The sequence below is a fragment of the Pyrus communis genome, chromosome 17, assembly GCF_041283825.1.
Source record: "Pyrus communis isolate YQ-2024b chromosome 17, ASM4128382v1, whole genome shotgun sequence".
NCBI classification, from domain to species: domain Eukaryota; kingdom Viridiplantae; phylum Streptophyta; class Magnoliopsida; order Rosales; family Rosaceae; genus Pyrus; species Pyrus communis.
The window spans coordinates 23,545,028-23,567,056 of NC_142581.1; the positions used below are offsets into that span (position 1 = coordinate 23,545,028).

A 22,029-nucleotide genomic window follows, 5' to 3' on the forward strand; every position below is an offset into this window, starting at 1 on the left:
GGAAACTTTCAACCCTTGTAAATAAAGACTTAGTAGAGGCTGTCTTGCATTATAAACATGCAAACTTCAAGTCCCAACCCTAACCCCAAACCCCACCACTTGTTGCTGTGCCGTCACCACCCAGTCTATCGCCTTTAGCCGCTCACCTCGCGTCGCTCAATTCAATTTTTCGTGTACATTTTTTTTTTTTGAGGACCCCCAAAATTTAAATCTTGAATTCGTCACTGGTTTGTCTAACATGTTAGCACAATAGAGTTGTCTCCACTGTCGAGCGAGATTCTGGACGTGGTGTCTCGTCCATTCTTAATACTTCCATGCCCAGGCTTGAAATCTCACAAATGTTTTAGAGCAGTTCCACCTCTAAAAAAATGTGTTAGCACTCAGCCCATTTAATCCACTCAATGAACAGTAATAGATCAAATGCATCTCAATCCTTAAAAAAAATAGCCTAGTCAATTTTATTAAAATATTATTATTTTTAATTTCTGACAAGCAAGCAAGTAAACATTGAGCAACTGTTTTGCTTTCTCATCTGCTTTCATGGCTGCAACTGTTTCGCTCTCTTTCTCTTTAGATCCACGGCAGTACCACCACCACTGCCATCTCTTCTACTCCACCGACCAGTTCAAACCCCACCAAAACCTTCCCCTCACTCCCTCTACCTCCTTAACTATTCTCCCCAAGTACCCACTTTCCACTTTCCCCAAATCAGACCGTTTCACCTTCAAATCCTTCGCCGAGTCGTTCGCAGAGTCGATGCTTTTGCCTTCTAGGTATGTGTCTGTGTTGGGCTACTTGGTCAAGCAGTACTTATTTGAAAGAATGAAGCTTCTTCCCAACACCGCCACACTCATAGCGTTTTACAGAAGAAGAAAAGAAGAGTACTAGGCTATTTTTTAATATTAGGATTTCAGCTTGTTGACATTATACGGGGCAGTCCATGGTTCTGTCAATTTTGGGCTGGCGTGGAGACCAACTTGGGCTGGGTGCTAGCCTATCTGTTGGACTGGAGTGGAATGGCTGGGTGCCGGGTCAATAATTTGGCTGGGTGCTGGTCTATTTGTTTCCCGACGGAATTACTCTTAAAGGCAGTTCGTCAATCAAGGTCAGTTCATGTGTCGTCCCCTCATGGGCGTTGATTTTTTGTTACCACAATGGGAACTGACATATCGAACCTGCCCCATCTTGTTGCCTTCTACTTTTTTTTGGCCTCTCCATCCCTACAACATATTATAATTGCATAACTTCTTTTTTTTTTTTTTTTTTCTCTTCGACATTATGTTACAAGACAGATATTTTCTTGGTTATTGGGTGACCAAATAATGCATGATCACTTATTTTTAAATTTGATAGGAAGAGTGGAGAATAAATAAATGTGTTTTAAGAGTGCTTGATTGTTTAGACCAATCTAATCCTGGACAAAACATGAAGTTAATTAAAAAACTAGATGTACTAGCATTAGACCCTCACTTACATGATACATTTTAAGCCATTTAAAATGCGAGCCTTAAATAAGACCATGCCAAGTTTATTCAAATTAGTCCTGCAATTAGTCCAAACCAAGTCTCTCTGATGCAACAAACACCCGTGTTTTAATCTCAACTTTTATTATTAATTTCAAAGATACAAGACCATGAATTATTGATAAACGTACTGACTTTTAGTCGGAAGAAACTCTTGTTATAAATGCATAATTGCAACAAACACACATAACACAACAAATAAATATATTTCTTTTCAGCATAAAAAACCAAATAAAAATATGAGATGGATCATTTTCTTTTTCATTTTCTAAAATATGAGATAATTACAAAATCCGTAACTTATGGAGGCATGGTGCCTCAAAGAAAATACTCGGTAGTTCTATCCGCATGCTCATTTTTAACTCTCACACGCCTCTTGTTAATTTGGTTCTTTGAGGCCATCTCCAATCGATCCGGCCAAAGGGTTATAGGGCTAAAAATAGCTCAAAATGACACAATAACCGTCTCCAACCGAAGGCTAGGCGAAAGGGCTTGTGGGCCACACCGGGCCAAAACCACCGAATCAAGTCAGCGAGCTGGCCATCTCCAGCTAGCCAGCTAGCTTGAAGAGCCCAGCCCACTTTTTTTTTTTTGAACGAATTTAAAAAAAAAATGTAATTTTTTTCCTACACCATTTCTCACGTATTTTTCATCATTCCATACTATCTTACCTAATTTTATTTCAATTCTTCACATTCTATTCTCTTCCAATAATTTTTCCTTCAATTTTTTCAATAATTTTTCAAATGGCCACCTCTTTCAATAATCTTCCAATATATCTGAAAATCTTATTTTAATATGGTATTTTAATTTAATTAACTATAATAATTCAATTAAAATAATAAATTATGTTTGGCCTATGACCTTTTGGCCCCCTTGGTTGGAGATGATTTTTTGTCACAGGGTTATGTTTGCCTATGGCCCCTTGATCCCTTCAGTTGGTGATGGTATGAAATATGGTCTGACGTTGTTCATTAAAATATAATTTCTTGAAGGGTTATAGGGTTAAAGAGAGCCATCTGGCCCTCCTTCGGTTGAAGATAGCTTGATCATCTTCAATTTTTTCTATTTGACGCTACAAAATTAAGAAAGATTTGTGAGAGGTGAAAGGATATATCCCATCCCCCATCAAAATGCCACCATGATATCTCCCTCCTCCCATATGGATCTGGTGGACAGGTCCCACGAACCACCACCATCCATGTTCTGTTAGCTCACTCACTGCCACTATATGCTAAGCATACAAAAGCAAACTGTGTGCAGTAGACGACATGACCACAATAGCAACATTGCACCAACCGTAGGCCATAACCTCATTTCTTTCTTCTTCTTCCTTTTCCATATCATGAAAAGAACACGGCGCATGTCCTCTCTATGCGCGTGTGAACTGTCCATAATTTGAAGGCTTCTAGAGTTGCTATTTATTATGCCTTTAAAGTGAGGCCGTCCCTTAGATGTGACACCTACCCTAAGGATTAAGGTCATGCATATGTACACTCCACGCATGACTCGGTAGGGGAAATTCTTGTGTATTGTCAGCCTCAAGTAGCCTCTTTCACAAGCAATTTAACTAGAAATTAAATTTCTAATACATGAGCACAAATTTGTGTATGCAGTCACACAACCATGTGATGTGATTGTTGGGCATTAGAATTTATCAACTTGTAAGCTCCTATTGGAAAATACACAAAAACAGGTTCTTTTTCTTTTTCATTTCATCCGAATCATCAAAATTTTAAAAATAAAATAAAAATGATTCTCTTTTCTTGAAGAGTGCATGAACTTAAAACATATATACAGGAATCACTAAAGGGATACATGAATCAACACAAATTCATAAACCATCTAATTCATGAAATTTGTTTTACTTCTGTCAGTGCCAACTTTGAAGATGAAGTTTTTCCTCGTAACAAAACAAGAATTGTTTCTTTTGGAATATTATTCAATTCTAATCTTAAAAATAGATAACTCATGAATGATTTAGACATGCAGGTTTTGAATGTGCCTCCTAAATACTTACGTTCGATTTAGAGCTGGTTTAGTATTACTGTGCTTTGAAAATAAAAATAAAAATTACTTTTGTTGTGCTGTGAAAATAAGCTCATTTTTACTGCTTCACGTTTTCAGCTTTTTTTCACCTAAAACTGTGAAAATAAGTTATTTTTAAATGTTTACCAAACACTTTTTTTAGCTCAACTTTTTTTATACTCATTTTTTATGAAAGCATATCAGTACCAAATCAGTACTTATTCACAATATACAATACACTTATCTAAATTCGAGACACAGTATATGTTAGAAAAAGAAGACCCTAACTACTCGGGGTGAACTCATTCCAGATTGACAGAACGCATATACGTAGACTAATTACGTAAAAGTTGGTACTTATTATTTGGTCATACTAACACAAAAGTGATTAATACATAGAAAAATTAGGATGAGAGTTGAATATTCTAAGTTCACAAATGGGAATGATTGAAAAAACAGGAATCTCACTTGTCAGTGCCATGTGTACACGGAGTGATGAAGACCAAACATGTGAAGTGTGAACCTGCACTGTCAAATAATCCAATAAAAAAAAAAAGTAATATACACTATCCTGGCCCACCAATCATGGCCTGTCCGTAAGACTACTCCAAATTAAAGAAACATTCCCACCTATACCGACTATTGACGGTATTGAATACATTAAGGAAAAAAAAAAAAAAATCGAAACTATTACATAATTTAGATGAGGGGGAGTTTCGAATTCGGAACGTATAATTAAAAATTCAATACTCTATACATTAAGATATTAGACAACATGCAACAGATGACTTATCTATATGAGTAATGCTAAGTAGATCAATTTTTTAAGAGAAATGCTAAAGGACTCTTTCAATACTGAGGCTCTCCCTAGACTCTCTGTCACCTCATGTTTTTGGCACATTATTTTATAATGATTGTACAAGGATTGACGTTAAACTTTGAGGTGACAGAGGGTTCATGAAGAGTCTCACTTTTGAAAGAGTCCCCTTAGCATTCTCACTTTTTAGAACAAATTTGTAAATCATGTGATGGGTTATTAATACAAACTATATATGTTAATCAATACTTAAGTAATAATTCAATCATTAATAATCACGTTATATGTTTTATAAATATGATTTAATTTTATGGTCTGCCTCATATTACTCCCATCCATATGTAATTATTCATTTTTTAAACAAACTATATTATGGTTTAGATCCTTTTATTATTATTTCAATTTAATGAATAAAATTATTGCTCACACATCACTATACCAAATTACTACCTTTAGAAGATGGGAAATGATTAGTACATATCTATTAGAAAATGACAATCACATATATATATATATATATATATATATATAATTTTTTTTTTACACACACCAAATCAAATAAAAATAAAGAACATAATTAAACAAAAATGTAAGAAAAAGCAAAATAGCGTGTGTTTATCATTTTTCTTAACTATTTTCAAATTCTGCACATTCTTATATGTTTTATCACTTAATTGACTACAAGAGAAATGCTAAGAGTATCTCCAAACGAGACGTCAAATTCAAAATATCAAAATTCAATTTGATAGCTGACTTGGCAATTTGACACACTATCAATATTTTCCTTCCACTTGATATGCCAAAATTTATTGCTTCATTTATGTTTTTTTTAAACAAAAATAATAAAAGTTGGGTTGTTATTGGTTTAAAAATAATAAAATAATACATACATGTTCTAGCATTTAAGGCAAGGTAAGTGGAATACCTGTGGAGATAGCAAAAATCATATTTGAATGCAGCTTCAAATTCGACATCTCTTTGTCCATGTCAGAGTATCCTTCTTTTCCATGTTAGCTTTTGACATCTCGGTTGGAGAAAATCGTATGTCATTTGTTACTATTATATGTCTACATGACATTTTTGACATCTTCTTTGAAGATGGCCTAAGAAAATTCTCTCAAGGTGAGACTATTTATAAATTTTCCGATTCTTCTTATTTTTTTTTAAAACTGTTACATATCAAGAAAAGCGTGCAAATAATAAAATAATGATGTACATGTTTTGGGGAATGCGTTTATGGACCGTTGGGATCAACAAAATTCGTAATTACAACTGTTGGCACTTATGGGCTGGCCTTGGGAGTATTTTATGCTGCAATAACAAGGTCTTCACCGTATGTAACACACTATTTGAGTTTTTGATAGAAAAAAGTTAAGATGAAGAGTGAGAGACGCCTCCAAAATAGTAGAGAAATTGAGATCCAAAATTTGATTTTCTATTGTTAGGTCGTAACCCTATCTTTAGAGTATTTACAGTGGATATATGCGAATTTAAGATGTAAAAACTACATTTATATCTCATTTTGTATCTACGGAAAATGTAACTATGAATTTTACTCTTGTGGAGGGAGGAGATACATATTTAGGATCTCATTTAATTTTCTCTATGTACAGAGTCCACTTTCTAATTTAGGATACATTTACATTTTAACTAACATTTTTCAACAAAGATAGATATTTTATATCGTTCTGGAGAGTTTTTTGGCCAACAAAAAAATATCGAACGCTGATTTCAAGGTATTTTGCATTTCATATTGGAGATGCTCTTATATGTTGAATACTGAACTTTTGTGTTTGCAATTCACTTTGTGCTACCTTTTTACATTACAAATAAATTGCAATAATGGTCAAAAGGTGGGTTTCTATTTAGGTTTTATTTTTTATTTTATTTTATTTTTTAAGAAATGAGATAATTGATGACAAATTACGGTTATTTATTTCTTTCGGCCCAAAATTTCTATTTAGGTTAAATAGTAAAAAAAAAAAAAAAAAAAAAATAGAAACCCATCTTAAAATTCTCAAAATTCACCAGCCCAACTGGAACCCATGTTTCCCTCCAATTTTTTTCTTTTGTGTTTGTTTTGTTATCTGAAATTCTGCTAGATACATACGACTTTTTCTGCAAAGCATTTCTCTTTAGTCAAAAGCACCTCCACCTTGGGACCCTGTCTTCCACACCACTCCCAGTCGCACTCCATTTTTATAATCCAAATTCTCAAATCTCAATCACAACAACATAAAAAGTAAAAAATGAAAAATTCAGCAATCAAAACACAATTATCATAAAAAAACAACAGTGATTAGCAACAATCTCCATAGATTATCCAACTGTAAAGCAAACCCGCCAACATTGGATGCTGCTCAAACACAAAGAAGAAAGAAAAAAAAGCAAAAGAAATTGCAGCAATGCATATCATGAGCATCCCCATATCTCTCAATCTTCTTGTGCATCACTTTTGAAGCCAAACCCACAAACCCTAAAGACCCAGAAGAAGCAAAAACCACCACCATGCCTTCAAGACACTTACCTCCGACGGCTCTGAGGCCACCCAGTTTCTTGACAAAAACCAGGATCTTATTTTTGGCCCTCACAATCTCAGCCACTTTGGTGATAATCTCATCCATCATCTATTTTCTCTACCATTTTTGGCACTCACTTGTCAACAGAAACAAGACAATCCCATTTGACTCCAGTGATCCTCTCAAGCTTGAGAGATTCCAATACAAAGAGCTCAAGAATGCAACGAGTGACTTCGATGCTGCCAACGTTATCGGGAAAGGAGGCTCCGGCACCGTCTTCAGAGGCATTCTCAAGTGTGGTAAGTTGATTGCTGTCAAGAGATTGGATGCTTTGAATTTGCAGTCCGAGAGGGAGTTTCAGAACGAGTTGCAGATTCTTGGTGGGTTGAGATCGCCATTTTTGGTGACCCTTTTGGGTTATTGTGTGGAAAAGAATAACAGGATTCTGGTTTATGAGTATATGCCCAATAGGAGTCTCCAGGAATCACTTTTTGGAGAAGGGCTTTTGAGTTTGGGTTGGGAGAGGAGGTTCGAGATTGTTTTAGATGTTGCCAGGGCGCTTGAGTTCTTGCATTTGGGATGTGATCCTCCTGTTATTCATGGTGATATTAAGCCGAGTAACATTTTGCTTGATTTCGATTATCGGGCAAGGATTTCGGATTTTGGGCTGTCAAGGATTAAGGTGGAGGGTGAGTTCGGGGTTGATATGTTCAGCCAGGACTTGGGTAAGAGTCAGGAGCTGTGGAAGAGTCAGGATCTGTCTGGGAACTTGGCGGCGGAAACTCCAGCAATCGGTACCCCCGTGGAGAGTGCTAGCGAAGTAGATTTTGCTCTTGCTTTGCAAGCTTCTTCTTCGTCGAAAAATAGTAAAAAAAGTTGTAATGTTAAGGCCTTGAACTTGAATTCTGTGAATTATAATGCCAACATTGCTTGTGAGAGTGATGTTAAGAGTAGTCATGCTAAGGGGAAAGAGGTTTCGAGTGTAGATTTTGGGGGGGATGATTGGAATAATAGGTTTGTGCCTTACGATGACGAGCTTAGTAGCATTGATCACAGTAAGGAGTTGAATGCTATTGCCTGCAATGGTGTCGATGACGCAGAGGATACGAAACAGTGGGGGAAGGATTGGTGGTGGAAGCAGGATGGAAGTGGTGAATTGTGCAGTAAAGATTATGTTACAGAGTGGATAGGGAGTCAGATTTGCCCATCTTCGAATCCTGACTGGGATGATGAAAAGAAGAGCATTCCCGAGAAGAGTGACTTGGATGTGTCGACTCCGGTGGATAAATCAGAAAATGCATATGAGCCCCGTTTGCAAGAATTTATGTTCGAAAACCTCAATAAGGGATTTGAGAAAAGAGAATCGAAGGGCAGGAAAAATCGTAAAAGGAAACCGAGGAAGATGCAAGAGTGGTGGAAAGAAGAGCACCTTGCTGAGATTAGCAAGAAGGGTAGTAAGCTAAAAAATCTTGAAACTAAGTGGAAGAAGGGCTTCAAAATGCCGCGTTTTGATCTTGGAAAATGGCTTTACCTTCACAGACGAAAGAATTTCAGGGAGCAGAGTCAAGATGGATGTGATCAAAATGGGGAGTTCAGTTTCAGGAGGGGATGGAAGAAAAAGAATGCACATTCCGTTGGTAGTGACGTCCACAGTGGCGATATATTTAGTCGTGAACTCAGCAGCACAACAAGCATGAGAGGAACTTTGTGCTATGTTGCACCAGAATATGGTGGCTGTGGATACTTGATGGAGAAGGCTGACATTTACAGTCTCGGAGTTCTAATCCTCGTGGTTGTGTCCGGTAGAAGACCATTGCATGTTCTTGCATCGCCCATGAAGCTCGAAAAGGCGAATTTAATAAGCTGGTGTCGACAGTTGGCGCAAGCAGGAAACATACTTGAGCTTGTAGATGAGAGATTGAAAGATGAGTACAATAAGGACCAGGCTAATTTGTGCATAAATTTGGCTCTCGCTTGCTTACAGAAGATGCCAGAGTTGCGTCCGGAAATTGGGGAGATTGTTAAGATCTTGAGAGGGGAGATGGATCTCCCACCACTTCCGTTCGAGTTCTCTCCCTCCCCGCCTTCAAAGTTATACAGCAGGTCAAGGAGAAAACGTACCGCCTCTGCAGATTAGGCACTGTAACACATTCTTCATTTTACTTCTCCTTGATCATTCCTCGCCGGGGTTATGGTAATTGTAATATATAAGAGATGATCCGAAATCGTTTGAGAAGCCTGAAAGATGTGTAGCATGAGGATCATATTGTTGTATGTACATTAGGTAGATGCTTCTGTTTTCTTTTTTCCATTAAATGGGTTCATGTTCAAGTACACCTGACTTCCCCTTGTTGTTTCATGTAAACCAGAATTTTCAACCATGACAAACCAAAGACTCCTTGAATTTATGCAGTGGATTTTATAGGCCCTCAGTTTTATCCATGGACTTGTCAGGCATGCATGGTTTTTCTGGTTCTGCCTTCAAACAATTGCAGGGACTTTTCCCACAAATTGTACATTCTTTATAAAATTTGGGGCTGACTAATTCGTTTTCCATCGTTAATTTGGACAAAATTTGACTGTCGGTTTTCAATTTTTCCTTCGATGCACATTGAATCTAGTGAACCACTCAATCCAATCAAAGGCTGGAAACGAGACTGAAAGGATCGTTCTCATGTGTAATTTATTAAAAAAGGGCTTTATCCGCCACATATAAAAAAAAAACCCTGGTTAGGTAAACTTTGACAGACATAGAAAGTGATTGATTGTTTAAGAGAAATGCTAATGGAATTTTCTCAAATTTTGATTTTTTATTGATACTTTGTCACCTTACAGTTTTATTTTAGTTTTCATATTAATATTATAAAATATTATTTTACAAATATAAAACGATAAAAATTCATAGAAATTTTCATTTTTTTAGAGAAGCCCTCGTCGCTTAAATTCGGTTGGAGCTAATTTTTGTGAGCCATGAAGCACTCGAGTCGTAGTCATGGGCCAAAGCTGTTTTGAGTACTACTAAAGTGTGAATGATTAACCCACGAGAGGCTTAACGTTACTCACTCAAAACAAAAGGATGTGCCATAAAGTCATAGAAATATTTTTCCACTAATTTTTTTCTGCTGAATTATCATTGTTATTTTGCTTTCCTAGAAAGAAGAGAAGGAAAAAAGGACGTTGCTCCGTGTCTTGGGGCCTTTGCAAGCTAAAAATAGATGTGAACTTAGGGGGACATCTCTTGGAAGTAATATTTGCGTTCTTTAAAATAATGATTTTCAGACTCCTATTTTCTTCTTCCACATTTCTCTATCTTATTTCTCCTCTTCGTAAATTCAAATGCTAGGAAAAAAAGAACAGAAAAGTGTACAGAAGGAAGAGATGAGTGTAGAAATCCTTTAATTTTCTTTGTCAAGCTGAACGAAAGAAAATGATCACAAAAAGTAGTGGAAAAAGAAAAGGGAAAATATTTTTGTTCAGCACTATTTAATGATGGTGATGCTCATCACTTCATAGATTACCGTCATATGAGTTTGATTTAATTTATCTACTACATAAATCTTGAAACACTAATGTGTTTTGTGACTCTTTCTAACAGTCTTAGGTTGCACTAGGATTTTGAGTAAATTGTAGCAATGGTCCCTCAACTTTAATCAAATTAGAGTAATGATTCATCAACTAAAAATCTATTGCTATTGATCCCTTAATTCATCAAAATGTGTAGCTATGGTCCTTTTTGTCAACTTCGTTAGAATTTTGTCAAAATAAGTTATGTTAGAAGGACCATTGCTACAATTGGGATCCCTCAACTCATCAAAACGTGTAGCTATGGTCATTTTTGTCAACTTCGTTAGAATTTTGTCAAAATAAGTTATGTTAGAAGGACCATTGCTACAATTGGGATCCCTCAACTCATCAAAACGTGTAGCTATGGTCATTTTTGTCAACTTCGTCAGAATTTTGTCAGAAAGAGTTATGTTGGAATGACCATTGCTCCAATTGGGTTAAAGCTGAGGGATCATTTCTTCAGTTGAGTTAAAGCTAAGGGATCATTTCTCTAGTTGAATTAAAGTTGAGTGACCAATGGTAATGAATTTTTAGTTGAGAGATCATTACTCCAATTAAGTTAAGATTAAAGGATTATTGTTACAATTTACTCCTAAATTTTTTTCCCTTCTGAAATCTTTTACCATAATCATTTTTTTTTTCCTGCCATCAGTTGAAAGCATCATTTTGGTGGGACTATTGCTGGATGGCAATGTGGTATACTTTTTCAGGAAAACGGTAGCGTTTTATTGATGATTAAATAATACTATTTTCAAATAAAGCATATTTAGTAAACTTTATGAATATGGTGTAGTTCACTTTAAATTTGTTCTTGGATTCTTTTTGCCTGGTCAGATATTAGAAATTAATCATGTGACAGCAATTCTAAACGTTAGAATTTTAAACCATGAGTTTTTGCTTTGGATGTTATGGTGGTTTCGGTCCTAATGACATTTTTCTCTTGTTGCAAGACATTTTATACTAATTTTTTTAGGGGGGGGGGAAGTTTTGAGCCTAAGACGCATGAGTAGAAATCCAACATCTTATCTACTACGATATTAGATCACATGTAAGACATTTCATACTATTTACTTTTCATCTTATTGCAGCAATATCAGAAGATATTTTTGAAGTATATGAGAAAGGTGCCATCCGTCCTCATCAAATCAATGATGTACCATAATATTGGGCTAAACTAGGTATAACTGGATTTCACTCAATTGTCATCCACTTGAATGGAGAAAGAAGTCACAAGCTTCTGCAATCCAACATTACTCAAAATACATATTATACATTTTTGATCGAAAGAGATACATATTTAAGAGGCCGTTTGATAACCATTTCGTATTTAGTTTTCAGTTTTCATTTTAAAAAAAAAATTTGATTTAGTAACTACTTGTAAAGCCAAATTTTAAAAAGTAAAAAAAAAAAAAGAAGTAAATTTCAGTCTTTTTTCTTTTCTTTAAGTGAAAAAAATAATGAAAACTTAAAATGAGATAGTTATCAAATGGCTTACCGTTGCTAATTTTTTCTATCTTCATGATGAAATAAGTAAAAGATCAAGAGTAAGCGAAACATGGGCCAAGCACATATAAATCGTGCCAAACGGATGATGATCACCAAGTACTAGAAGCTGTTGAGACTGGACTTGTTGATGATCGTCAAGCCGACGATATTGTGAACCCTACGGAAGTCCAAGCTACATGTATGCTCAAATTCTGTCTAGCCTTAAAGATCAGGCTTAACACACTTCAAGTCAATCTTACCTGTAGGCTGTAACTAGTGCGACATGCCACTACTAGTACTACAAGGCACAATGGAATGAATCAATGAATACATATTAGTACGTTGATCGCGTGTCGATTATCTTACTTTTAATCAAACTATACTGAGATGAGATCTGAAATCGAATTTCTGTTCCATCATCGTGTTCTTCTGATCCTTTACGCTCTGTACTTACGGGCCCGGCTTTTATCGATCTGCTGTTAAATGTGTTGAGTCAATTATATCAGCTTGATCACAGGTCTCTAAGTTTCTACTGCTGCTCTTCTTTTTTCTCTTTCCGTTTATTGTTTATTGATGACAACAATGCTTTATGTCATGGAATGTTAGGCGGTGAAGTATCAACATGTAGACAAAATAAGTGTAGCGGAGGTGAGAATGCTTCGTTGGATGTGGGGTACAAGAAGGGACAAGATTAGGAACGATGATATCAAAGGTAAATTAGGAGTAGCCAAAATTGAAGATAAGATGAGAGAAAATCGGTTAAGATGGTTTGGACATGTGAAACAAAGACCTACACACACTTCGGTTAGAAGATGCGAGTACGAGACAGAGGCTCAGGACCAAAGGGTAGAGAAAGACCTAGGAAGACTTGCAAAGAGACTCTAGGAAAAGACTTGGACGACTTGGATCTAACGGAAGACATGATACAAAACCGACTACAATTGCGTTCTAGGATTCATATAGCCGATCCTACTTAGTGGGATAAGGCTTTAGAGTTGTTGTTTATTGTTCTTTTTTAGGTCAGGTAAATTCCTCGTTCTCAAGAGTTCTTCGATTTCGCTATTTTGCTGTAAAAATCTTATTGCTATAGCAGCATGCAACATGAAACGTTACAGAAAGTCGTCCCACACAGGTGGTTTAGCTCAGTGTAAGTTTTGCAGTTGTGGTTAGATTGCATGATTTATATTTCCGACTGTACTCTAGATTCTCAATAAGTTTAAATTGAATTATTTGATCAAGAAAAAACACACAGTTGCTCATTCGCGTCATTTTCTTCAACACTGGTTCATTTAATCAATATCATAACTAGAATACAGTAGCAACAATCTTATAAACTTTTGACCACTCTGAGACTGAGTGATGTGAATCTCACAAGCTTTTGATCACTCTCAGTGATTGTGCTACCTCCGTCATGATCGGCCTCTCGTCCGGATTTGTTTTGAGACACCTCCCTATGAGCTTGGCACATTCCACTACTTGCTTCTTGTTTTCTTCTTCCAATACCTCGGCCTCTAAGTAGGTTTTGCAAAGATTTGCTGACTCCATAAACTCGAGCTCGTTATATGAGCTTGGACCGGCATTGTAATCATTCTCCATAGACCAATTTAGTAAATCACTCCATCTCTTTCCTGCAAAGATCTCACATAATAGAACTCCAAAGCTGTGGACATCGCTCTTTTCTGAAGTACGTCCGGATATAGCATATTCAGGAGGCAGGCACCCGTGAGTTCCGGTAATCACTTCAACATCTACATGAGTTTTACCAAAAGGAATTGGTACTGAGGTTCGGAACTCGGACAGCTTGGCGACATAGTCTTGGTCTAAGAAGACATGTCCAGTCTTTATATCTCGATGGATGATCATCTTCGGCATGCCATAGTGGAGATAAGCAACTGCACCTGCTACTTCAATTGCAATCTTTAACCTGATCGGCCACGGTGGTGATTCACCATCTCCATAGATGTGGTGGGAGAGATTACCTTTTGTTGGGAATTCATAAATTAGTGTAGGCAACTCGCTCTCAAGGCAGCAACCCAACAGCTTCAAAACATTCTTGTGCTTGCTCATGTTCGAGGCAATTGCTACTTCATTCGCAACCAATTCCAGAGGATCCATGTAACTACTCGAGTCTGCTTCGAACTTCTTAACCAAAATCTGGCGTTCTTCATGAACTCCTTTGTACAGTCGAGAATTCCAATCCCTATGTATCATTCCATCCCAGCCGTAGTCATTCGTTGCCTTGTTGAGGTCTTGTTCGGAGTACATCCGAATCGGATTACAACTCCCATCGAAAGAATGTATGAGCTGTTCCAACATAGCAGCTCCATTCTTCAAGAAGCAGCCCTTATTTTCCCTGTTGTATTTGTTGTTTCTGAATCTTGATAGCATATTGGAAGATATGCTTTTCAGTTGCCGAAGTCACAACTTTATTTGGGGCTTAACGCGCAAAACATCGAAAGTGTGATTAAATTTCTCTTCACGACTATCGTTTACTTTGAAAAAGTCTTGAAGACTTTGAAATGGGACTGGCCCTTCGATAAGTCTTCAAGTTAAAAATTGAAGACAATTAAATAATTAAATTAAATTGGGTAATAATCTACTTTAAATTACGGGGAGGGGAGGGGAGGGGAGGGGAACCGAACTTGGTGAGGAGGGCACACTTCTCTAGCCAACTTGACTGCGTTAAGCCCCAGTTTGGCTGACTTTCTGAACAGGGCCAAAAGACTGGAGCTAAACCCAACGGAAACCAATATGCAATCACTCTTCAGAAACCACAAAAAAAGAGCAAAAATGATACTTTCTGCGGAATGGAGCTGCGAGGTTGAAGCTACTCATACATTCTTTTGATGGAAATTGTGACCTAATTCAAATGGACTGATCATCAAATTCGTATGAGCAGAAGGATCGGTTTTCCTACACCTCATGTCGAAGTAGATGCAGCTCAAGAACTGCCTACATCAATAGCAACTGAAAATGGAAAACAGTTGATGGGGTTATAGCTAGCCTACTCTTGGAAGGCAAATGAATGTAGTCACCGACTCCCTGCCAAGTATATGGTCTTAACAGTGACGGCCTACGCTGCTATAAAACTAGTGTGAATGCCTCGATGCCTAGAAATAGCTCAAACGATCAAAACTATAAACTACAGGAGTTGAAAATAGTCGAAGGGCCCTCGAAATCTAGTCATTTGAAAAATAAAGTTCAGGTAACACAGTTGAGAGGAGAAAGGAAAAACCTCAGAACACTTCAGCCTAAATCACATAACGTGAAAGTCTGATGAGCATACATTAAGAACTCAAAACAAATAAATTGTACACTTCCCTGAGTTATACCACAAGCACTACACCCATCCAAATCCAAAGCACAGCATTGCCAAGGAAACCGCCAAAGCCCGAAATCCCTGTTGAGGAACCACCAGGACAGCAGCATCTGATGAAGAGTTATGAGCACTAACGGCGGCCTTTGGGGGGGAAGGCAGAGGATGGACAAGGACAGAGACCTTCATGCCATTGTAGCACAGACCATTGCCACAAATGAAGTAATACCTCTTGGCCTGATTGAGGGGGATGAAGTCTTTGCCACTGCTCCAGTTCCCAACTGCACCGTCCAAGGTGCAGTTGTCATACCCTGTTTGGTTCACTTCGAACACATTGTACTGGTTCTTTTGGTACCTAAACGCTGCAATTTAACAAAAACTACACTTTGAGAACAAAACCAAAAACATGGATAAATAAGAAAAACTTGCACAAAAGATAAATTGTTTGATTTTCCCCAAAAGATTTAAATTGTGACACTGCACAAATAGGGTGGACTTTTTTACTGAATTACCATACCATACTAATGTTGTACCAATTGGTAATGATATTGGTAATCAAAATCATTAGGTATACCAAAAGTTTGACACAGTAATGGTAATAAATGCTATACCAAAAGTTTAATGTGGTATTGGTACCGGGATTTTGGTATGGTAACCGTACCAAACCCAACCCTATACACAAATGGCAACATTCAAAGAACAAGATGATGGTTCATGAGCTATGAAATTTATGCAAGAAAACTTTCTCAGATAGAAACTGAGGCAAACTTTAGGTTATGTTTGGGTAAGAAACTTCCAAATCCTAAGGGAATTAGGTATATTTGTAATGTTCATGTGGTGCATTTTCTAATTCCTCATATCTAATTTTTTGTGATCCATTTCTTCTTCATTTTACTGATGGCCTTAGAATTTGAAAGTCCCTCACCCAAACATAGCTTAAAGATTATCAAAATGTCTGTGCTAGTTTCAATTCAGTGTACAATAATATGGCATTTCTCATTTCTCTTTAATTTTTTTTACATCAACAAAAAATAAGCAATTTTTCCAATGGTATAGATTTAAACAAATGGCTAAAACTAAAATAAACAGTTTAGGAAATCAAATCTAACGGTTAAAACATATGACAGAAACACATACATAGAGAGAGAGAGAGGGAGAGATTGTTATCTTACAAATAAGGTCCCCAACATAGAAAGTTTGGTTGTTGGCCCAGAGGGTGTAGTTTTGGCCAGGATTCCAGCCACGGTTGGCTCCAACAATGTGGTCAGTGGCAAGGATTGGAGTGAGCACTGCAAGCCCCGAGATGATGAAAACGAGAAGCAAGATGTGGTCATTGGAGTTGGAGTTGGAGGAGGACTTGGACATCTCTTCCTTCACCTCTCTCTCTCTCTCTCTTTCTCTCTCTCTCTCTCTCCCCCCTTCAGCTTCCCAGTACTCACTACAATATCACTCTAGTGGAGTCTGGATATACGATTCAAAAGTTGAATTATCTGGGTTGTGTGGGAGCCACACAACACGACAATTATATTAATATGGGGGTCCAGTCCAACAATGTTGACAGACTGGTCCACTGTTTAGTCTTTGGGAGGATATAGATTTGAATTAAAGCACAGTAAATTTAACAAAAAGTTTTATATTTTAACGAAAAATTATATTTTTATACTAAAGTCAATCATGATATTATTCATTTTACCCTTTATTTTTTCCTTATCGTTAAAACTCAAAATTTTCAAGCTATTTTCATTAATTTTTCTTTAAAGCATCAAATATAAGTGAATACTACATTAGCACTATCAAGTGACCTACTCACCTAGGATAAGGGCTCGTATTGTATTGGTTATATGATACAACTTTAACTTTGTTAGAGCATCGATCACTTAAGCATGCGTACGTGATTGTGAACTGTTGATGCGATCTTGCATTAATAGCCGAAAATCTATTTATTATAAACAACTGAAGAATGCACAAATGCAAAATGTAATTCACATATTCTTAAGATGAACTTTAAGATATCGTCGTATTAACCTTTTGAACTTTGAAACTGGCAAATTTTAATTTTCCTTTGTACGTTAATTGGTCATGTAGGTTTGTCAGGTTTAACCGAAATCGGAGAGGACCCATTTTAGATGCACTCCATGACATGTTTATTTCTATATATTTCTAGATTCAAGCAGAGGGTTCTAGAAAATTTACTTGAAATGACTTTTTAACCAGTGAAAAGAATCTTAATCTCTATCACCTTTGTCCCTGCGTCGGAGGAGGAGATGCATCATATTATGGTAAACAAATTACACGTGGCATCAAGTGAATGGGCCCAAAATGGAGTGGGTCCGGATATGGGGCCTCTAACGCCTCTACAGGTGGAACTTTAATTGTCATTTTTCTTTGTTGATTTTTGAAAAAACACTTGAAGGTCCTTCGGGAAGAAAAACGTGCTAATACTAAGAGATCTAACCAAGAGGATAATAGAAACCTTACCACTTATGCTGCCTGGTTTTCATCCGTGGCAGCTGCTAATGCTAAGAGATCTACCCTTCTTGTTCAAAGAGGATAATGCTCAATCATGGTGGTAAATGTATGTTTTCAAAGTCGCCAAGAAACATATACACGACGGTGTGCGTGCCCATCTTGAAAACGAAACTTATGCCCCTGCCTACGGACTGCTAGAAAATTTCCCCATATCGCTATCCAGTGCTCACAAAACAAATGATGAGTGCCACAATCAGATTCTCGTTTTTTCGCACTATTACAGTAGGATTGAAAACATAAAATTTCTTACATGAAGAGTTGTTTACAGTTATGAGTTATAGAACAGAGGGTTTTTCATTCTTCTCTTCCTTTTAAACCGAACTGGAATCGCTAAATCTACAGATAGTAGGTTCCACCAGCATAGATGACTGAGAAGCTGCAGAAGAAAAAAAATACTATACTTCCAAACAAGTCTTCGTTCACCAAATGTTAACAAGTCTTTGTTCAGTATGAGCAAACAAAAGCAACAAAGAAAAGAGGAAAATAGTGTGCTTCCAAATCATGGAAACCACGATAAACTAATCACGTTCATGAACTAATTGACCAAAGTTGGAGTCATCTGCCAGAAGTACAATATGAACACGAGGGATCAAGTAGAAAACATACCAGGAACATCGAGAAACAACAGCAATGATTCCCGAATATACCAGAAAACTGTGAATTAAATGCTCTTTGATAAACTTTTTGCATTATTGAAGAAGCTGAGCTCCTTTCTCAATGCCAGATCAATTTTTGTCTTAATCAGCTGCCACGGATGAAAACCAGATAGCATAAGTGGTACTGTTTCTATGAGTCGATGTTTGCAGAAGCAGCTTCCTCAATGACTTGGCCAATAACTACAACCCATATCTTTTAGAAATGTTCCGCATGCAGTCGAATTTGAGATTAAACTATTCAATTGATGCCTTTTTCTTTCTTGATTGGCGCAGACTATTCCATCTCTTTGTACTGCCTTGCTTTTGATTAACCTTTGTTCCCTGCTTGACTGGTTTCGGTCTCCGTTTTCCTTTAACACGACTACCTGGCTCCTCCAAAAGCCTCTTAAGCTTTGGATCTTCTACAAATCCGTTAGTCTTCATCTCAGAAAATATTTCCTTGGCCTTAATTAACAACCGACAAGCTGCCAGCCCTTGTACCATTACTGTGTAATGTGCAGAATCAGGCACTGCTCCATACTGCTTCATTTCCGTCCACATCTTCAATGCCATTTCAGGTTGCTCTAATCTGAAGAACTTTCCAAGAATCATAAGAAAGGTACTGCTACTGGGACCTAAATTAGCTTTCTTCATCCGATTAAGAATTTCAAGAGTTCCCTCTAAACCTGTGCTCTGGAGAAACGCATTGTAAGTCTCAGTGGTCGGGCTGAGATTATCGGCTATCATAGCGCTCAACATCTGCCTCGCCTCCTCTAGCTTTTCTGATTCACATAAAGGACATATCATTGAGTTATACGTGGTAGCATCTGCCTGCAAACCCTCTTCTTTCAATTTGTCCAGTATTTTGAGAGCTTCTTTAAAACAATTTTCACAAGTTAGAACATAAATTAATGAGTTATAAACGCTGATCCCAGGGATCCAACCCCTCTTCTTCATTTCATCATAGAGCCTAAGGGAGTCAAATAGTTTCCCAACCTTTGAGAAGCAGGAGATCAAGTGCGTATAAGAAGTTGCATCTGGTGTAACACAACATTTTGACATTTCTCTCCAAACTCTCTTGGCTTCAAAAATATCAACAGATATGTTACACCACCCATTCAGAATAATGTTAAAGCTCTCAGTCTCCAGTGGGAAAAGCTTCTTATTTACAAGCATGAACTCTTCAGCTTCTTCGATGTTTCCATATTTACAGAGAGCATTCAAGAGGATGTGGAATGCTTCTTGATCAGGAGTCAATCTGAACTTGTCCATTACGTGGAATGTCTTGATGGCCTTACACGGATCATTCGCAGATGCATATCTGATTAACGACAAAGGAGAAATAAGGAAAGATTATGATTTTTTATCAGGACTTGTAAACCCTGTATGAGTTTGAGAAAGCATAAGCTCAGGGATGCTAACAAATAAACTCCAAGAAATGGACAAAGCTTAGATAATACTTAAAAACGAATTTCAAATTTCGATGTCTACAAGTATTTAAGCCACTACCTCCTTTTTAAAATTTATGAACTCCTCTCTCTCTCTCTCTCTCTCTCTCTCTCTCTCTCTCTGAACATACATAAACATAACTAATAGTAAGCTACTAATTACAAGCAATCTTTACTTTAAATAATAGCTACAACAGTGTCATTTACTTTCAATAATTTTAGTCACAATACTTCGCCAGCAAAAATTATGTATAAAAATCCAATGAGTATCTGGAACACATAACAGTCCAATAGTGTTGTTGGGCATGTTTCCAAGACCTCATTGAAAAACATTTGGATAGCTTTCAGTTACAAGCATCCAACACCTACATACTCAAATAGAGAGATTAGGGGTGTAAATAAAGTCGAGTTTTTATTGTTTCAGATTCGTCTCACATTTATCGTATAAACCACAGCTCAAGACTAAGATCCCTAAATTCTAAACTAAACTCATCATCTATCATCCTGAAACAAAAATTCAAATATCCTGAAGCCAGAAAAAATGAACAAGAACTAATTCTGTAAAGATTCCTACTTTAAAAAGAAAAAATCGTTTGATTTTCGGAGTTTCATGAAGTTAAAGCATCTTGTTTGATTGCACAAAAACAAGAATTGGAGCAACCATTGAAACAATAGATATCAAATTTCAAACTTTTAAGAGTATGAAACAAAAAAATAGAATGCAGAAAATTTATAACCATGTCTAGTTCTAATAACCAAACACTCTAGCTAAATGAAACCTCTTTTCAAACACCATATATAATTTCAATTCAAACCATAACCAACATTCAATCAAAAATTAAAAAATCAAAAGCAAAGCACAAGCATACCTATCAATCATAATAAGCATTGCACGCCGCGTATCCATCAAAGCCCGATGCAAGTCTCGTATCAAACACCAAGCAGTACTGAACTTTTTGTGACTCCCCAGAATCCATACCATCAGACTACAAGCCTCTTCGTTGCAACAGCCCCACTTCTCACCCCATTGGAAAGCCAAAAACGCCGATTTCCAATCTTTCCTCAACTCCCAAATCGCCAAAAGCACCGCTTCTCGATCCACCTTCATGCCCGACTCGTCGAGAAAAGCCATGGTCTCGGCTTCTGAGGCAAAATCGGCGGCGCGTTTGAGCAATTCGAGAAATTGGGTGAAACCCGAGTCGCGGGGGTGGTTTGTGTTGAATCGTTGGCCATTGAAGCCCAAGGGGTCGTTGAGAGTTTGGGCTGAGAAGGGTTGGAGAGTAGAGAAATGGCGAGGGGTTTGAGGGAGCACGAGAAGTGTTCGATGAAACGTCTGACAGAGATCGCGGAGGAGAAGTTGTGAGGAACGAGGCGGAGACGGTGAATCAGAAATGGATGGGAGTAGGGTGTGTGATAGGAAGAGCTGGGAATGTTTGCTTCGCAGTCTTCTTGCGATGGCGGGAAGTGCCATCAGTTCACCACACCAGAAACAGCATGGGCGTAAACAGTGGCATTAGGAAAAGAGATTGAAAATTGAAACGTGATAACTAAAATGGCATAGGATTCTGCCTGGACAATCCTGACCCGACCAAAATTACATCAAATTTAAGGGTGAGAACGCTCCGTTCACCTCTAAAATCACAATTGAAATCGAAAAAAAGTTACGATTTGATTTCTTCGGTTCTTATAAATATTCATCACAAAAATTGAGTTAAATTGGATTGTACCGGATCAAATTCATTTCAGTTCGTATTTAATTATGAAGAAATTTTTGGATGTGTCTAAAATACAGAGCAGAATTCTTGTCATAAGGGTTGGAAGGGAGGGAGTTTGAGTCATTGAGTGTGTTGTCCTTATTGTCATTTCATAGGAAAGTTTGTTAAAGGTTTTTAATTATTGGATGACCTTCATTGTCATTTTGTATTAATTTAATATGTTCGATGCAAACATTGGAAAGAAAAGGAAAAAGAAAAAAAGTCGAGCATGACCAAAGGACATGATTATGTTTACTTTTTTTCTAAATTTTATTTTGATTAATTTAATTTAAGGTTAAAAAAGAAATGGGAGTGTACAAGGAAAAAAAATAGTGTGTTGAAATTACTTTTTTAAAGTATACGTGGTTTGAAAAAGTTAGTTATAGTAGTGTGTTTCGCTCTATACTTACA

General features: G+C 37.1%; 4 protein-coding genes across 5 annotated transcripts; 1 reads left to right on the forward strand and 3 right to left on the reverse strand.

The window, feature by feature from the left end:
- The first annotated feature begins 6,510 nt into the window (after nt 1-6,510).
- On the forward strand, nt 6,511-9,319 carry LOC137708441 (Protein kinase superfamily protein). The gene has a single exon (XM_068447523.2). It carries the CDS (start codon nt 6,877-6,879, stop codon nt 9,022-9,024), a length of 2,148 nt encoding a protein of 715 aa, XP_068303624.2. The 5' UTR covers nt 6,511-6,876; the 3' UTR covers nt 9,025-9,319.
- A 3,821-nt stretch (nt 9,320-13,140) lies between these two features.
- Nucleotides 13,141-14,977, reverse strand: LOC137708929 (serine/threonine-protein kinase ZRK7). The gene has a single exon (XM_068448088.2). The coding sequence runs from the start codon at nt 14,322-14,324 to the stop codon at nt 13,305-13,307; it is 1,020 nt and encodes a 339-aa protein (XP_068304189.2). The 5' UTR covers nt 14,325-14,977; the 3' UTR covers nt 13,141-13,304.
- Nucleotides 14,978-15,094: 117 nt separating this feature from the next.
- LOC137708502 (early nodulin-like protein 17) lies at nt 15,095-16,695 on the reverse strand. Its single transcript, XM_068447593.2, has 2 exons — nt 16,425-16,695; nt 15,095-15,614 (listed from the first exon to the last, which is right to left on the reverse strand). The coding sequence occupies exons 1-2, from the start codon at nt 16,615-16,617 to the stop codon at nt 15,277-15,279; spliced, it is 531 nt and encodes a 176-aa protein (XP_068303694.2). The 5' UTR covers nt 16,618-16,695; the 3' UTR covers nt 15,095-15,276.
- Nucleotides 16,696-17,962: 1,267 nt separating this feature from the next.
- On the reverse strand, nt 17,963-21,658 carry LOC137708551 (Tetratricopeptide repeat (TPR)-like superfamily protein). 2 transcript variants are annotated; one of them, XR_015958608.1, is made up of 3 exons: nt 20,734-21,658; nt 18,191-19,737; nt 17,963-18,117 (listed from the first exon to the last, which is right to left on the reverse strand). XR_015958608.1 is itself a non-coding variant. In XM_068447650.2 (2 exons), the coding sequence occupies exons 1-2, from the start codon at nt 21,333-21,335 to the stop codon at nt 18,672-18,674; spliced, it is 1,668 nt and encodes a 555-aa protein (XP_068303751.2). In that variant the 5' UTR covers nt 21,336-21,658; the 3' UTR covers nt 18,163-18,671. The 2 variants fall into 2 exon arrangements, 1 of the variants encoding a protein (XP_068303751.2); XM_068447650.2 differs by lacking the exon at nt 17,963-18,117 and having other exon boundaries at nt 18,163-19,737.
- Between the last annotated feature and the right edge of the window lie 371 nt (nt 21,659-22,029).

What these genes read in the sequence shown, in the direction of transcription:
- LOC137708441 (XM_068447523.2), top strand. Translation starts at nt 6,877, where the DNA reads ATGCCTTCAAGACACTTACCTCCGACGGCTCTGAGGCCACCCAGTTTC.
- LOC137708929 (XM_068448088.2), bottom strand. Translation starts at nt 14,324, where the DNA reads ATGCTATCAAGATTCAGAAACAACAAATACAACAGGGAAAATAAGGGC.
- LOC137708502 (XM_068447593.2), bottom strand. Translation starts at nt 16,617, where the DNA reads ATGTCCAAGTCCTCCTCCAACTCCAACTCCAATGACCACATCTTGCTT. An exon ending in CTATGTTGGGGACCTTATTT is followed by an intron (nt 15,615 to 16,424) that starts GTAAGATAACAA and finishes GTTAAATTGCAG; the next exon opens with CGTTTAGGTACCAAAAGAAC.
- LOC137708551 (XM_068447650.2), bottom strand. Translation starts at nt 21,335, where the DNA reads ATGGCACTTCCCGCCATCGCAAGAAGACTGCGAAGCAAACATTCCCAG. An exon ending in ATGCTTATTATGATTGATAG is followed by an intron (nt 19,738 to 20,733) that starts GTATGCTTGTGC and finishes GTCGTTAATCAG; the next exon opens with ATATGCATCTGCGAATGATC.